General features: G+C 44.4%; 1 protein-coding gene across 1 annotated transcript in view; it reads right to left on the bottom strand.

Annotated features, from left to right (window-relative positions):
* The window catches only part of LAMA5 (laminin subunit alpha 5), a 119,667-nt gene extending 102,823 nt beyond the window's left edge, over positions 1–16,844 (bottom strand). The window contains exons 1-2 of the mRNA XM_027850165.1: positions 16,317–16,844; positions 4,675–4,827 (exon numbers count right to left, since the gene is read on the bottom strand). Of these exons, the coding sequence (XP_027705966.1) occupies positions 4,675–4,827; positions 16,317–16,760 (597 nt within the window). The 5' untranslated portion in view covers positions 16,761–16,844. The remainder of the gene's footprint in view (positions 1–4,674; positions 4,828–16,316) is intronic.
* Between the last annotated feature and the right edge of the window lie 256 nt (positions 16,845–17,100).

Here is a 17,100-nt window from a genome sequence, read left to right as displayed (position 1 = left end):
CAACTTCATTTCTTTTGATAAGAAAAACATAGATTTAGCACTAGAAAGGACCTTAGGGATCATCTGTAATCTAATAATATAATTTTATAGATAGAGAAAATGAGGAAGCACCAAAGATGAAAAGTGACTTGCTCAAAGTCACACAGATAGTAGGGAGCAAAGCTGAGAATGGAACTCTAAATTTAGTGCTTTTCCTACTAGGAAAGAAGGAAATAAACATTTATTAAGCACCTACTACGTGCCAGGAACTGTGCTAAGTACTGTGTAAATATTACCTCATTCCTCACAACAACCCTGTGAGGTAGGTGTAATTATTATCCCCATTTTACAGTTAGGGAAACTGAGGTGAAGAGTTAAATGACTTGCCCAGGGTCATAACCAGTAGGTGTCAGAGGGTGGATTTGAACTCTGGTTTTCCTGATTTTAGGCCCAGCGCTCCATCTACTATGCCACCTAGCTGTCCCACGCCTACCATAATGCCTCTCCATATTCCTCTAATTCCCAAACCCCCAAAGCCAACCATAAAAAATTCTTTTATAATTTATATTTAGGGGAAGCAAGTTCATTAAAAATCCCTGAAGCTTAATGATCTAAGCTTGGCATCAAAATAACCTCAGAGGTCATGTCACCAAGCCATCTGCCCCTAAGCAGGTTAACACCTATAGAACCACAGACAGACAAGAATCTTTCTTTCCTTTAAACGCTGAAGAATAAAAGATTGATTTGAGGCTCAATACACAGACTATACCTACCTGCTCCTACTGTGATCAGGAGAGGTGGAGGGAGAGGGGTCTAATGAGTTTATTAGGACAGAATTTGACTGTGAAATTCTCCACTATATAGATCCATAAAACTCTCCCAAAGGGTAAGATTTCCACCTCCTTCCCTCTGCAAAGGAGCCTATTCTTTACAAAAAAAAAATTAAACAAAACACCTCCCAAAGCCAGAAGGTAGACAGAAATTTTTAGCTCAGACATAAAAAGTATATCAGACAGTAGGCAGGATCTGAAAGAAAGTAAGCTGTGGGGCAATGTCAGTATGTACATCTGGTTAAATACATACAAGGGCACACACACTGACCCTGGGATTGGCCCTCACCAAATCAACAGAGTAGATTCTGGCTGTTAACTATCAAGGCTGAGTCTTTGCCTAACCCAGCTTGCATACGCAAAGCTCACCCTTCTCTGGTTTCCTACAGCACCTGCCTTCCACACATTCTATCCTGGCCTATATCATTTTTAGCTCGCTGGGTTTTAGATTTGTTTCCCTATCATAGCTCTCTGAGGGCAGAAACCCATCTCTCCTGAATACAGGAGATGGGTTGCTCAAGAGTCACAACAGCACAGCCAAACACAGGGATGTCACATGGTAAGAATTTGATAAATGCTTTCATTGCCCAATCAATGTGCTACTCTCTTGATCAGAATGTTCCCAGGGGCTCAAGGTTCCCTACATATCCCAGAGCCCCCTAGGCAAGGGAGTATGGATGATGCTACAAATTCCATAACCAAATATTAATCATGATGAAAATTGGGGTTCTTACTGAAATACCCATCATGACAAACCAGCCTAGGAGCCACAGAGGGTACAAGATCCCTTCTGTATTTACTGCCCACACTCATATGTGGGGCTCAAGGAAAAAAGAGGAAAGCATTGATATCTCTCTCACTGCTGACCCTCTCCAGGGCTGGCTCTTATCAGTCAACCAAACATGCATGACTAGCATGACTAGTCCCTGTTATTTTCTGCCTCACGGTGAGGGCTTTCAGATTTTGAATCTAAAGATCTGATCTGAGGTCATATATACACTGACAAAACCCCCCAGCAAACATGCCCAAGTGTACAAATCACCTCCAGATGCATGCATAGACTCCCTAGTTTCCTTCCAGGCTCAGCTAAAGGGCCATCTCCTTAGGCAAGGTCTTTGCTGATCTCATCCTAGCCATCAGTGTCATCTCCCTCCTAAAATTACCTTACATTGCTTAACTATTTACAGGTTATATCTCCCTCAAGGGCAGTAACTGCTTTTTATTTTTGCATGTGTATCCCCAGAGCCAAGTACAGTGCCTTGAACTTGGTTAAGTTCAATAAATCCTTATTGATTTGATTGGTATTAATATAAGTTAGTATTTATATAGCATTTATATTAAAGTTGCACAGTGCTTTACATGTATGAGTTCATTTGATCCTCTCAACAACCCTAAGACGGCTCTGCTATTTACTACCTGTGTAACCTAGGGCAAGTCATTTAAACTCTGTGCCTCAGTTTCCTCATCTGAAAATGAGAAAGTTGGATTAGAAGACCTCGAAGGTCCCTTGCCACTCAATCTATATAGTCCTTTGATCCATACACCAGAATCACACACCTCTCCCACACATTTCCATATTCAGAACATACACACATACATATATGCAATATACATATAGATACATACATATATGTGTATATACACGTGTGTGTATACACACACACACACACACACACACACACATGCATATATATATAGTGCCTGCACTCAAGTATGGACTTTAACTCTTTCCCAAGTTTGCATTCCACTCTTGTCTCTCCCCCACCCTTTTCTAAACAAAGTAGCGGGAGCTCTTAACTCCACCCTCTACTCCATCCTAATTCTCTTGTCAAGGCTTGAAACTATTTTCTCCCCTTCTTACCAATTTGGGCCAGGAGCAGAATCTAGGCCAGGAGAAGGAAAAAATGAATCACCCAAGATGAAGGACACATACTCTGCCCAGTCTGTATGGGTAGAAGGAATAGCTCATGAAAGGAGACAGACAGGATGAAGCATGGTCAGGATGAGGCAAGGAGACTTGATGAAGGAAGTATATTTCCTTGCTATTGATTCACTGAATATCAGGACTGGAAGGAGTCTAATAGGTCATCTAATTCAGACCCCTTATTTTACAGAGGAGAGAAGGGAGGCCCAAAAGCAAGGGCCACATTTCCTTCTTTTCCTGTCTATGCCAGAGTTCAAAGAAATCTTACCTAGAGAAACTGAAGCCCGAAGAAGGGATGGCTTGCTCGAGATTACACAAGAAAGGCAAAACTGGGACTGGAACTTAGTTCTTTTGACTCCCAATCCTTCCTGACCCAACCACCTTCAGATGGAATCTTTCTATTCTAATGTGCTGCCTCTCAACTGGTTAGTGCCTACCGAGCACCTAACCTGTCTTGGCTGGTGATACAGAGCATAGGGCTAGATATTCAATGTCAAGATGAAGGTCCAGACTTGATCTGCTGGGCAATGGGAGCCATTGAGAGATTATGAGCAAGGGAAGGACATGTTCAGATACTTTAGGAAGATCCATCTGTCAGCCTGTGCAGGAAAGGCTGGAGAGAGAACAGCCCTACCCACACTACCTTAAAGTTACAAGCAGGATGGACAGAGTTGCCTCACTGGGGGTCTCCCATCTGGCGTGACCCTTCCAAATTATACCAGAACAACAGCCCAAAGAAGGCAGTCAGGACAGTGAAACCCAGACATACTTTGTAGGAAAGAACTTGGCTCCCAGAGGCCCCAGCAGGTTTGTTACCTGTGCCCTAGCTACTCACAGACTAGACTCATCTGAACCCCTCACACACAGGTATCTCTGGAATTTCCACCTCTATCTTGCCAATTGCCCCAGGCTGGTCCCCCCCTCCCCAGCCATTCCCCATCTTGCATTCCATCTGCTGCCCCTTGTCATTTCCCTGGGGTCTCATCCAGTTTCCAGAAAACCCATGGCCAAGTCTGTACCAGAAGAGTCCATTAAAATCATGATAAGGGAAAGACCAGTGGTCAGATGGAGGTGAAAGGGTGAGCCAAACGGAGGGTGGAGACTTCTTTTGGTGATGACAGCAAGCTCTGTACCCAGGGCTCTCAGCCAAGTTCTGCCTCCTCATTCAGTGGAGAAGTGCTTTCCCAGTCAATACTCCCTCCCCTTCCCCCTTGTAGTGGGGGGACGTGCAGCAGCACTGTACCCAAAGCTTTGACCAAGCTCTCCCCACTCAGAGTCACAACAGCTTCAGGACAGCTGCCTTCATACCTCAAAGAGGGGAGGAGGGGAGGCTAGCACCTGCCCTTTTGACAGGCCTCCCATGCCAGAGAACAGATAACTCTGGTTCGGTACAGTTCTTTACCTCAGCCAGCTAAGTTGGCCATGTTTGCTGACCACCTACAGCACACCAAGCAGGGAGCTAAACTATGCTTTCAAAGAGACGGGAGCAGGAGAAGAGATTCCTGCTAAGGCAGAAGGAGGAAAAAACAACTACCAGGTAGCAAAGTCTTAATCAAGTCCACAAAATTCGACAGAAGCTAAGGGAGATTTAGGAGGAGGCTGGGGAAGAAGGAGGAGGATGTTGTTTGTACTTCTTCTCCAGGTATGGCAGGTTTGAACAAACACCCCCCTTCCCCCTTAAGGACAGGACAGAGGCTGCAGGCTACAGTACACTCAAGGGGAGGGGAGGAAGAGAAGCGCCAGATTCCTCCTTAGTCCAACACTAAATCCTTCAGAGGGCATGAAGCAAAAAACAGCAGTCCAGAATTGAACTGCAGCTGGTTCCCTGACTTCCCAAACCCACAAACATGTGCCCTAGCAGGGATCCTGGCTCTGAGAAAAAGTTGGTTTTCTGCTAATCAGCCCTGGCCCCAGTGAGGGGAGATGCTCCCTTGGTCTTACCTGGCCCAGGTCTAGGGTGACATTGACTTCGCTGTACTCCAAACCCCGGGAGAGTGGAGGGCTCTGCCACCATCGTTCTGTTCCATCCACTGCATTGGTAATGGGATGAGCCTTGTTGACATTGGCTGATGTGCAGATATCACAGTATTGGCCCTAGGGGTAAGGAAAGTGGTCAGACAGAATCCAGAAAAGGGGATCTGATCCCTGAGTACCACATAGCTCCCCCCCATCATCAAAGTCCCCTCCTATTCTAAAAACTCTGAATGGCTCTCCAAGTATCCAACACAGACACAGTCAAGTCCCTGTGTCCACTATTCCCTTAGGAACTGACCTCAACCTTATGTGGTCCCCACAGGAAGTCTGTGAGGTAAGCAGGATAGTCAATAGATACTGACTTGCTCTAAGGCTTACAAAACACTTGCCTTACAACACTCCTTAGAGGTAGGTAGAGCAAATATTTATGATTCCCATGGTACAGAAAAGGTAACTGCATTTAAAAACATAATTCTGAAAATAATAGTTTACTCAACTATAAAATGGGGATAATAACCTCATAGAGTCATTGTGAGAATCAATTGAGACAATATATTTATAGCAATTTACAATCCTTAAAAAAACTATATAAATGTTAACTATTATAATTATCATGCAAAGAGGTTTAACCAGACAGGTCCTTAACAACAAGGTAAAAAAAACCCTTGCCCTGATTAGACTTCGGGATCATGGAGGGCAGGGACTGTGTGATACCTTCTCTTAACTTCTAAATAACATAGCTAACCACAAAGCCTGGAGCACGGAATTTGGGAAGGACTTGTTGACTGACTGCACATTTGTCACAATGCCAAATAAATTCCCTAGAGTTAATTTTCACTTAGTATGTTGATCACAATAGTTTTTCACAAATGTTTTTGGTTCATGGTCCAAAGGACAAAAAGCCCAAAGGCTACTCACTCTACTGCTTCTAAACATCCTACCGAAGGAAAAAAAAATACCTTTAGCAACATATAAGTACAGTGTAAGATAAAGGTTTGTTTGGAAAGTACCCTGGGATCAGAGTCTGGAGACCTCAATTCTGTGTGGCCTCACTGTGTTACCCTGAGCATATCACCATTTCCTCTCTCTCTCTCAGTCTCCTCATCTGTAAAATGAAAGGGTTTATTTTGATGGTCACTTTTAACTTTGTCATTCTGTGATCTATGAGCCTATAAGACAGGAATTCTGGTCCTGTTTTAGATGCACTGGCTAGGCGATATCAAAAGTCAATCATTAATTCTTGCCAGAAACTAAAGTGCAGACATAGTCACTTCATAAAAATTTATCCTCCAGGAGACTGGTTTCACACACCATGCCAAGGACCCTGTGCTGAGAATCTCAAGATTCAAAAGCAGGTTTTATGGGACATTCACTGGATGTTCTCCAGTGGCAGTTAATGCCGATAATCAGGAAACTGGCAAATAATTACTTTCTCAGGGTCTTTATCTCACTTCCCTCACCTGTACACATGGAGAGCTAAACTTCAATCCTCACAACCCAAGGACAGTGACTCTTGAAAAGAGGGGGAAATGGTTCCTGGGGGAAACTAGAAGATACTGTTTACTCAAGGTGGATAAAACTAGTATTAATATCTACTAAGTACCTAATCTTCAATCTGCCTTTAAAACTTCCATGCTGAGCACAGCCACCCCTTTGTCTGGGGGCAATAGAGCTCTCTCCTAAAGCAAAGGGAATGAGGATTATGGTTTCCAGAGAAACTAAAATTAAGATGTTACAAACTCAAACAAACAAACAAACAAACAAACAAAAAACTCCTGGAAGAGGCCAAAGGAAAGTCTCTCATTTTCCCTGCACCAGCCACCCCTGATTGTGACTGATAATCTCCCCCTTATCTGGCAAAAATCTACAACATGTATGGGGCCCAGCTAGGGGAGAATATCCACCATTCAGAGTCCCATGGAATACCAAACATTTACTGAGCAGAGGGGTGGGGGTTTGAAGAGACCACCAATGACTTGCTTCAGCCGGAGAGGTTAGAGAAAAGCAGCTCTGGGGAACTTCAACTACAAGCTAATCGACAAACTGGTCAGAACTTAGTAAGTACCTACTGTGGGATTAACCCTAAGAAAAGAACGGGAGGAAAGACAAAAGAAAAACTAATGAAACCGTCAGAGCTGGAAGGGGCCTTACAAGAGAAGAAACTTAATGCAGAAAAGGACCCTAAGAGTGCTAGAAACTGAACATAATGTAATTGCAATGAACAAGCCTGGCCCCCTGGAAAAGACAAGAAAAGTCACCTCTCTTCTTTTGAGGTGGGAGATCATGGGAGCGGAATTTGTTTATGCTGCCAGACGTGCTACCTACATCTTACTTTTACTGACCTTTTTTTTTTTTTAAATCTTTGTTACAAGGGAAGACTTTCTGGTAGGGGAACAAGGAGGGATATATTTATCCAGCCTGCCCACCCACCTCTGGGCAAGAGAGTCCTTTTGGTTAATTTTACAGATGAGGAAATGAAGGTTCACTGAAGAAATGGCTCTTCCCTCAGGGAGCTCAGAGCTCCTTGAAGGCAGGGGCAGCATTTTTGCCTTTCTTTGTATCCTTAGCATTTAGCACAATGCTTGGCACATAATGGGCATTTAATAACTGCTTGTTGGCTGGCAGTCTAGCTTAGGGATTTTTTCATCTTTCTTGCATCATGTGCCTTGTTAGCATTCTGATGAAGCTATAGACTCGTTCTCAGAGTAATAGTTTTTGCCTACATTCATAATTGAAGGAAATGCTAAACTTTAGTTAGAAGTTGGTGAAAATAAAGATACAATTTTTTTTCCTGTCCAAGTGGACTACAGGTTAAGAACCCTGATTTAGCTGGAAAAGGAAAGGCCCGTCCTCATGAAGCTGTGAGAGAACAAAACAGGACAATGTGTGATTGGTCCACGACTTAGCCCTCACAGTAGAGGAGCCTAGCTGGCCCTCCAGATGTGTGGATTTCCTGTAAAAACATCATCTGCCCTCCACATTTTCAGGGCTACATGTCCCAGGAACTCAAGTCTTCCCTGAAAATGGACAACCAAGCAGCACCTCCCAGAAGCCCAGGGAGAGGGCATAGGTATGTGCACAAAGTATTGGCTTACTAGTTAGGACTCTGAGAGAGTAGGACCAAGGAGCCAGGACCACCTCTAGAGGAACCTAGGCCTGGTCTAGCCCCACAAAAGATGCAAATTAAATGTCCTTTTCAGCAACTTGACAAAGAGAAAGAAAATGGTCTATAACCACAGGTATATTCCAGCCCTGGGGCAGCTGCTACCCCTGGTTCTTGTGTCTGCCTCTTGGCTTAGCCAACAGAGGCCACAGAGAGGAAAAAAATGCCCACATTTCTCCCCTTCCCTCTCTGCAGAGACCAGTCCCCTGAAAAGGGGAGGCAGATACTCAGAGGAAACCAGAGCCAGCAGGACTGGAAATTCAGATCAAACAAACCATGTAGATCAGGCACTTAGAAGTCCCAGATCATGTTGTAAAGATCCCTTCTATCTTCCTTCCCTATCCCACCCCCAGCCTTACTGCCACACTGTGTTAAAGGTGACTCTTAAGAAAATGTAGTCTCCTCATTGTTTAAGGTACTGCCCATCAATCATTCAAACTCTACTGACTTCCTGGCAGTTAGGAGAAATAAAGAAAATAAAATATCTCCTATCTACCGGGGTAGACAGAATTCATACATGTAAACCAACTGTGTGACATTATCAGGCAACAGACAGATAAGAGAGAGATCACTAGATACTTCAATAGTCAAGCAAGATGGGATTAACTTAAGGTTTGCCTTAAAGGATGGGTAGGGTTGGGGGTATTCATGGGCCCCACCAATGTAGGGGGGAACCTAGAAGACATACATGATGGCCAAAGGGAATGACTTTCGCCATGGCTGGCCACAGCAAAAGGCTGGAGTTCAAAATGTCTCATCTGGAGTGACAAATGCCTGTTTCCAGCTGGAATCTAGAAGAAAGAACACTGGAATGGGAGTCAGAAGATTTGGGTTCTAGTTCTGCTGGCTGGCTTCATGAGGCCCTTTACCTCTTTGTATTGGATTTTCCCCATGTATAAAATAGAACTAATCCCTATTCTGCTTACTGCATGGAGTACTGTGACGATCAAATGAAGAGTAAGGACAAAAGAATCCTCCCCATTCTCCTCCTCTCCAGTAAATGGATGTTGGGGAAAATTTGGGGAGATACGCATTAAGTTCCACTAATTTCAGACCTTTGTGATAAAGATAAGTCTGACCTCTTCCTGCTGCACCCCCCTTCCCACCCTCAGACTCCTTCCCACTATTCTCAGCTGCCTCCCTCCTCCCCTTCCAGCCCCTGCACATTCCCCAAGGGCCATTACGCCAGGAACATCTCAGAACTGAAGCCTTTAGCTCTGCCAGCTCCAGGGCTGCTGTAAGGAAGCAACAGTCATAGATAAGGACTTCCCCTTGGTGATTCATCGTCTTGGTGCAAAGGGCTCCCAGAGCTCACTCACATCTGACTTCACCCACTTCTGAAATCTTGACATTCCTCCCCAGCCCCTCTGCAGCCAAACCTGCTTCCCATAGGAAAAAAGGAAACCTTGCATTCAAGACCTTAGACTCTGCATCTGCCTCTACCGATTCCCCTCTCTTTGGGATCTGGCCAGGCCAGGGCCGAGCTTCTCATCACTTCTCTCCCCATTCCATGTAATTAGGTTCATTTTTGATTCTAAGTCTAATAGTTCCTTCCTTCCTGCCTGTCCTTTCTCTATCCTAACCCTATTTATCCTTCAAAGTCTATCTACTCTGAGAAGCCTTCCTTGACTATTCCAACCCACAGTGGCATCTTTCTCTTAACTCCTACATCCCTGATTATCTGTACCATAAATTCTTGGGTGTCATTAGAACAGGCAAAGCAGCATGCTTAATTGTTTCATACCTGTGAATTATTTCAAACTGCTCAAGGACAGGATCCATGTTCTCTGACTCTCACAGCACACATCACAGAGGAATGACCTGAGGTTGAATGCGAATGGCTAGGCAGAGCACCCCTCAGAAACCACTCTACCCTACCTGGTGCAGTAAATAGTAAACTAAACTTGGGAGTTAGGAAGATCTGGGCTCCCAAACACTTATACACTGTATATACTTGGGAAAATCATGGTTTGGCATTTAAAACCTTTCACTACCTGGGTATCTTCTTACCTGTCTAGTTGTCTCATATTTTATTTCCATGCAATACTCTGTGATCCTGCCTCTAGGCTTTTCTGTCTTCACCACTCAGCTCATATCCAGCCTTCTGCAGGAGGCATTCAGTCCTCTTAGCAGTACCTTTTCTCTGAGATCATCTTCCATTTATACTGTCCATATTTTGGAGGTACAGTATTTTACATGTCTCCTCATTGGAATGTGAGCTTCTTGAGGGAAAAAGAAAACATGTTTTTGCCTTTCTTTGAATCTCTTGGACTTAGCACAGGGTCTGGCACATGGTAAGCATTTAATATATGCTTGTTGACTTACTGCTAACTTCTTTAGGCCTCAGTTTCCTTATCTGTAATATTAGGGGGTTGGATTCAATGATCTCTAAGGTCCCTTCCAGCTCTAAATCTATAATCCTATGTTCCATTAACTTAGACTTATGGGGAGCTCAAGATGAAGCTCAAAGTGTCAACACTTAGTTATCCATGTGTGACTTATCTGTGACATCTATTTAATCCAAAGCTGGCTTTCCCTTACCACAGTAGGGTATCCATCTGGGTCACTTTCCCGACCCTAGTCAATGTGACCTAAGGGAACAACAACAACAACCACCACAAAAAATATATCCCTCTCATTTTAATATCAGCTTGAACCAAAACAGAACTAGGAAAGTGAAAAGGATCGTAGGATATGTCATCTCAATGTCAGACATGAAGGATATTTAGCTTATACAGTGCTTTGGGCTCTCTGCATTTGGAGACAGAAAACCTAGGTATGAACCTCAGCTAATTGCCTGAGTAACTTTAGGCAAAGCACTTATTTCACCTGTCTGGGGTGTTCAGTACAGTATACAATAGGCACTTAATAAATGCTTTCTGATAATAATAGGGGTTGGACAGTGGCATCTCGAGACCCTTCTATCTCTCAACAAAATGAGCTTATGTTTCTCTTTACTCCAGAGAATATTTACTCCAACTTTTAAATGTGACCCATCCAATCTTAGGAAAAGGATGGTCCACTGTTTTCATTTCATTCATACTAAGGAGTTAGGATGACCATGGCAGATTCTGATATAAAGCCAAATATCCAGATGCACTGGCCCTCCCAAAGCAAAGAGAGAGTCCCATTTGACCCATGTACATGGATTCCCATCAATCTCCCAACTCTAGGAGTATTTTTTTTAACCTCTAAGCTTCCTCCTCTTATAGGAGGAGTTCACAAGTCTAAGGAATGAGGTTTTTTGGTGGAACCATGATTTGGTGGGAGGAAGGAAGAAAAGGACTGGCTGGAGGAATAGAAGAACATAGGAGAAGAGGAAGATCATTGAAATTAGAATCATACCAACTGCCTTCAATAAACTTTATTTCAGCCACCTTTGTGACTGGGAAATTGGCATCCTCTCTGAGCCTCAGTTTCCTCAGCTATAAAATAGGGGCAATAAAACAAATGATCCTTTGACTCCCTCCCACATACTACAAGAGAAATTTAACAGAAGGTAACTAAATCCTAGGAAGCCTAGAGTTCTCAGTAGGCAAAACAGGAAAAGAATGCTCTTACTTTTACATTGAACTGATTAAATATCACTGATAAAAGATTCATATCCAAGATATAGAGGTAAATGACAGAAATATAGAAGATCATTCCCCAACAGATAAGGGATCAAAGGATCTGAATATGTTCAAAAGAACTGCAAATTGTCATTGACCTAACATAGAGAAATTCAAATAAAAACAAACAAGGTTTCTCCTCACACCCAGCAAGGTGGTAAAGATAACAGATGAAACAATAAATACTAAGGGCAGCTGTGGAAAGACAGACACATGGCTGAACTGTTAGTGGAGATGTGAATCAGTCCGATCATTCTGAAAACCATTTGGAATTCTACTTTTTAAAAAGTCACTAAATTGTACATACATTTTGATCCAGAAATCCCCTTACTGGGCACATGCCCCTAAGGAGGTTAATGACAGAAAAGTCTAATAGATAACCAAAATATTTGCACTTTTTGAGGCAGCAAAGAACTGGAAATAAAGCCTGTAAATTGGGAAATGCTTGAACTAACTCCAAGTCTTTGCTCACATGGTTCTGCCCTATTTGTCTTCTACATATATTTTGGAATTCTATCCATATTTCAATGCCTACTGCCTCCAGGAAAACCTACTTCAGGGTGATCATTGGATCACAGATTTAGAGCTGGAAGAGATCTTAAGGGACCATTTAGGCCAAACATCTCATTTTACTTATGAGGAAACAGAACTAGAGAGATTATGTAATTTGCCCAAGGTCACATAGGTAAAAGAGACAGGATTTGAACCCAGGTCCTCTGCCTCCAGAGATAGTGTTCTTTCTGCTAGAGTGCTGCCTCTGCTGTCTCTCTTCTCTGAACCTCTGATATCCCTGAATGTCTATATCACACAATGTTGGGCATAATCATAACCATGAAAGATAGTATTTGCAGATTAATAGAATATTATTGATGTGCTCTGTAAGCAAAGCATAAGTGCAAGTAGCTCAAAAGAAACATGAGATGTGCAAATTTAGAGACATCTCCACTCCAAATGTTTATATGGACTCTATAGATGAGACTTTTTGTGTCTGACCTGAGGTAAAACGTTCTGAGCTCATATTGGTCTGATCAACCACAGTCGGTAACAATGTACCTTCACCCCAAAGTAGTGATGTCATTTTGGTCCTCTTTAAGAATGAAGGACAACCAAAGAAGGATAAATGGCAAGCATTCAAAGAAACAAGGATTTGCACAAATTAATGCAGAATGAAATAAGTAGAACCAGAACAATACACACAGTAACTACAATGATATAAATGAAAAAAAAAAGTAAAAGGAAGCCACATTAGTACAGTAATTGTAATAATAAATCTTGATCCTGGACAAGAGATAATGAAATCTAGTTTCCTCCTCTGATAAAAGCAGGGACCTACAGGGGCAGAATGTTGTAGACATTGTCAGATGAGGGGACTAGGAGTTATTTTCACTTAATTGTTTCTCTTCAGTACAACTGAGAGGTCAGGTATCTAGAAATAACTGTGATGTAAAAATCAAAATAAAAACTATTTTTAACATAAAAGATAAGACAAAGTGAAAGAAAAATTTTAATGCACCTGACCCCCTTTTGTTGGAAAAGAAAAGCATGGGGCAGCTAGGTGGATAGAGCATGGGTCCTGAAGTCAGGAGGATCTGAGTTCAAATCTAGCCTCAGACACATAACACTTACTAGCTGTGTGACCCTGGGCAAGTCACGTAACCCCAACTGCCTCACTAAAAAAAAAAAAAAAAGAGAGAGAGAAAAAATAAAGCTTGACCTCACTTATGTTCCCTTCTCACCCACTAGCCTTAGAGTCCCTAAAACTGAGATTACAGATCATTCTAGAGTTGAGATTGAGTATTATATTGGGGAAAATCATGGATATTGGAGTCAGATCCTCTGACTCCATTCAGTTTTGCCATGTGCTACTGTAAGACCTTAGACAAAATCACTTTTCCTCTCTGGGTTTCAGTTTTCTCATCTATAAAATGAGACTGAACTAGAGTATCTATAAGGTGCCCTCTAATCGAAATCAATGATACCACAATTGTCCCATGAATCCTATATCCCCTGACCATTCCAGCCCAAAGGGGGTTGGTCTTCTCAGAACTCCTTCTAACACTACTTAAGTGTTAAATATTGAATAGTTTCACCAGGCTCTATCTACTCTCCCTAAGGGCAGGAACCCCAGATCTTCTCCCAAGAGTAAGAGAGAAGCTGAGGAGACAAAATATTCTGTGGACACCTCTTCATCTCTCCCACAGTATCCTATCACAGGGTTCGTTTGTCTCTCACAGCACAACTATTAACTGTGTACATGCCACTGAACATAGAATGTAAACTCCTTGAGAGCAGTATCTCTCATTTTATTGTTTGGATCCTTAGCACTTAGCTTAATAAGTATTTAAATATTGTTCAATGGCAGAATGTTTGTACGGATCAGTTTCCAATAATCTCAAATTGCAGTATTATTAATTGAGATAAATACCATATGATATATTTAGGAGAGGATAAGGACTTTAAAAATCAATTACATTCTCCTAAGCCAAAGGGAAGAATAGTGAGGGAAATGACTAGCTGGTAGAGACACAACCTATATGGGCCTCAGTTTTCTCGCCTGTTTAAAAAAAAAAAACTGTTGAACAAGATGACTCCTGACATCCCTTCCAGCTCCAAGAACAGAAAGGTAGAAGCTAGGAAGGCACATCTTTGAGTGACTCAATCTTACAGTTTCTAATGATACATTACAGGATCATGGACTTAGAGCTAGAAAAGACCTCAGAGGTCATTTGGTCCAACTCCCTCATTTTATAGATGAGGAAACTGAGGCCTAGAGAGGGTGAATAACTTGCTCAAGCTAACGAAGATAAGCCCAAGAAGTGGGATTTGAACTCAGGTCCTGTGACTTTAAATCCAGCACTTTGATCATTCTATCACACTGAGGTGCACACCGAAACAAATCCACAGGATTATGGATGTAAAGTTCAAAGGGACCTTGGATGTCATCTAGTCTAAGCTTCTTATTTCACGGATGAGGAAACTGAGGTTCAAAGAGGCTAAATGGCTTGTCCAGGGCAATGCAGTAAGTGTCTGAGGTAGGAGTTAAACCCAGGTTATCCAGTCACCAAGTCTGTGGCTCTATCAACTAACCACACTGACTCTCCCTATTCAATTCAACAGTCACAGTGGTTAGACAAAGGGGGTAAAGAGATAAAAAGGAAGCAACGTCTAAGGTTAAAAAGCCTACCTCTACTGGGTGGGGAGGAGATAGGCAGATGAATACAACACATTCAAAGGTAAAAAAGGAAAGCACTTCTGAGAAGTTTTGAGGAAAGAGTACAAATAACAGGGGGAATAAGAAAATGTCTCAGGAAGAGGGTAGCACCTGAGCTGTGCTCTGAAAGAAGGTAAGTATTCCAAGGGGACCAAGGCAGAAAGGGGGGCATTTTGCATAGGCACAGAGGTGAGAGATTGAATATCCTGAAAAGGAAAGGAGTTAGGTCTTTTCCCCTAACCCAGCTCTCTACCCAACTCCCCTGAGCCAGGCCCTTTGAAGAGGCTTGCACTATCCTTCTCTGATGGGATATCTAGGGCCATCTACTACTCCCAAACTACCCCTCCAGAAGAGACGGGATGGGGAGGGATAGTAGGATGGTAAGTTCTTCTTTTTCCGTTTCATTTACTACTCCAAAGCAGGATGGTGGGGGAAGACAGAGGGTGTGGGAAGAATAGGGGACTTCAGGACAACCCCTGGCCAAAGAGCCCAGGGGAAGGGATCTTAGTGTCATATAATAGGCCCTGCTCCCAGAGTCCCCCACACTCCTTCATGCCGGGAAAAACCAAAGATTCCAGGCCAGATCCTAGTTCTCCTGGGATTTGGATGGAAGTAGGAAGCCCCAGTCCAAGACTAGAAATCAGCAGCCTCAGCCTCAGCCTCTGCCCAGTACTAAGAAAGACCAGAGTCCCGAGGCCCCTCGGGTCCTATGGTCCATGCCCCTGACTCTACTGGAGCCAAAAAAATTTTGGAGGGATGAAGAGTGTTACTTTTTTGGAAGAAATTAGAGAAGATTGCAAAAGTTCTCACTCTGACGTCTTGTAGGAGAAGATCTTAAGTTTTACCTAATCTCTGTGAAAACGTTAGCCCCTTTTAACTTTAGGGAGATAACTGCTCCACTTGCTGCTTCTGGATTTGGAGCACTCTCCAAGTTTCCAGCTCGAGGTTGAAAGTCAAGTGGTTTCTGAGTTCCCCTAAGCTCAGCCCCCTTCGACTTAAAAGGATTCTACCACCGGTACACTCCTTCCACAGGATTCAGCGTCATCCGGAGCAGCAGCCCTCCCCGAAACCTCAAAGATTTCGAGAGGGTAAATACAAAGTAACTCTGGGGCCTTTTAATCTGCTCCCAAGATCAGCCGACCAAGAATTTCTCCAACAGGTCCCTCCACCAAGTCCAGGATTTCACCCGTCAATTAACCCTTTCCACCTCCCTTCTTTCCTCCTCCTGAAAATGCTAATGAACCTAGTAGCTAGAGAGGTGAAGAACCCAACTAGTTACTCGACTCCCCCCTCTGACCGCAGCACTTTCCACACTAAAGCACTAAACGTGCCCGCGGGGCTCTTGGAAAGAACAAATCTCAGTCCTCTCTCCTCAACTCCCGCCCACTCGCCTACACACAATCAGCACAACCTCGACCCCCAAGTTGGGGGCGAAAGCGCAACACTCGGAATGAGAGATCTGGCACACCCCCACCCCCACCCCCCGCCGTCCCATCCTCCGCTGAGGAAAACAGGTAACCACCAATGCTTGGAAGCACCCAGGAGTCCCAGTTTTTCCCAGTTTCACTAGTCCGAACAGAGCAAACCCCTCAGCACCACCCCCCTCGGCCTGATGTCACCGTACCTGGATGGTCTGATTGGGGTCGCCGCCAGCCACTGGCCCCCCCACTAGCTTGCAGTAAAGGTCCTCGGTGGGCCGCGGGGGGCCTCGCGCTCCGACCGGCGCCTCCTCGCCGCAAGTCGCAGAAGCCGAGATGCGGGTGCCCTCGGCCAGGTTGAAGTAGGGTGGGTGTAGGCTGAAGCCGCCACTGTTCCCACCACTCCAGCTGCCTCTACCTTCGCCACCGGCCTCTGGCGCTCCAGCCCCACCACGGAGAAGCAGCAGCAGTAGCAACAGAAGGGACAGCGCGCGGAGAGACGCGTACCCCCGGCGGTGCCCAGCTCCCCACCTCGCCATCTTCTCAGGGGAGCGGGCGGCAGGGGCTGGGACTCGAGCGAAATGGAGAAGTAGGAGAAGGGGCTCTCGATTCAGAGAGGAGCCGCAGAGCACATTGCGAGCGCTGAGCATCCGAGTAACAAATGAATAAATACGGTAAATGCGGGAGCCCAACTTTTCTCGCTACCCTGTGCTCCCTCCTGACTCCTTCTCCCAAAGCTCTCTAGCCCTAGCCGGGGGCCAAGAGGGCGGGCAGGGCCACTTAATCCGGGGAGGAGACTTCAAGGTTCCCCCGCCTCCTCCCGCCCCTATTCTCCTCTCCCCTCTCGGGCCCGGCCCAACCCTGCCTAACCCAGCCCAGCCCAGCCCTGCCTGGCCCGGCTCGGCCCGGCCCGGCTCCGCTTGGCTTGGAGTCCACAAGCGGCCCAGCCCCCAGAATGGCTGTCCCGGTGGGAAAGGGGGAGGGGACGGG

This window comes from Vombatus ursinus, unplaced genomic scaffold (assembly GCF_900497805.2).
Source record: "Vombatus ursinus unplaced genomic scaffold, bare-nosed wombat genome assembly UNPS02000580.1, whole genome shotgun sequence".
NCBI lineage: Eukaryota > Metazoa > Chordata > Mammalia > Diprotodontia > Vombatidae > Vombatus > Vombatus ursinus.
Note: the sequence above shows the minus strand (reverse complement) of the source record. Positions and strands in the feature narration are given on the sequence as shown.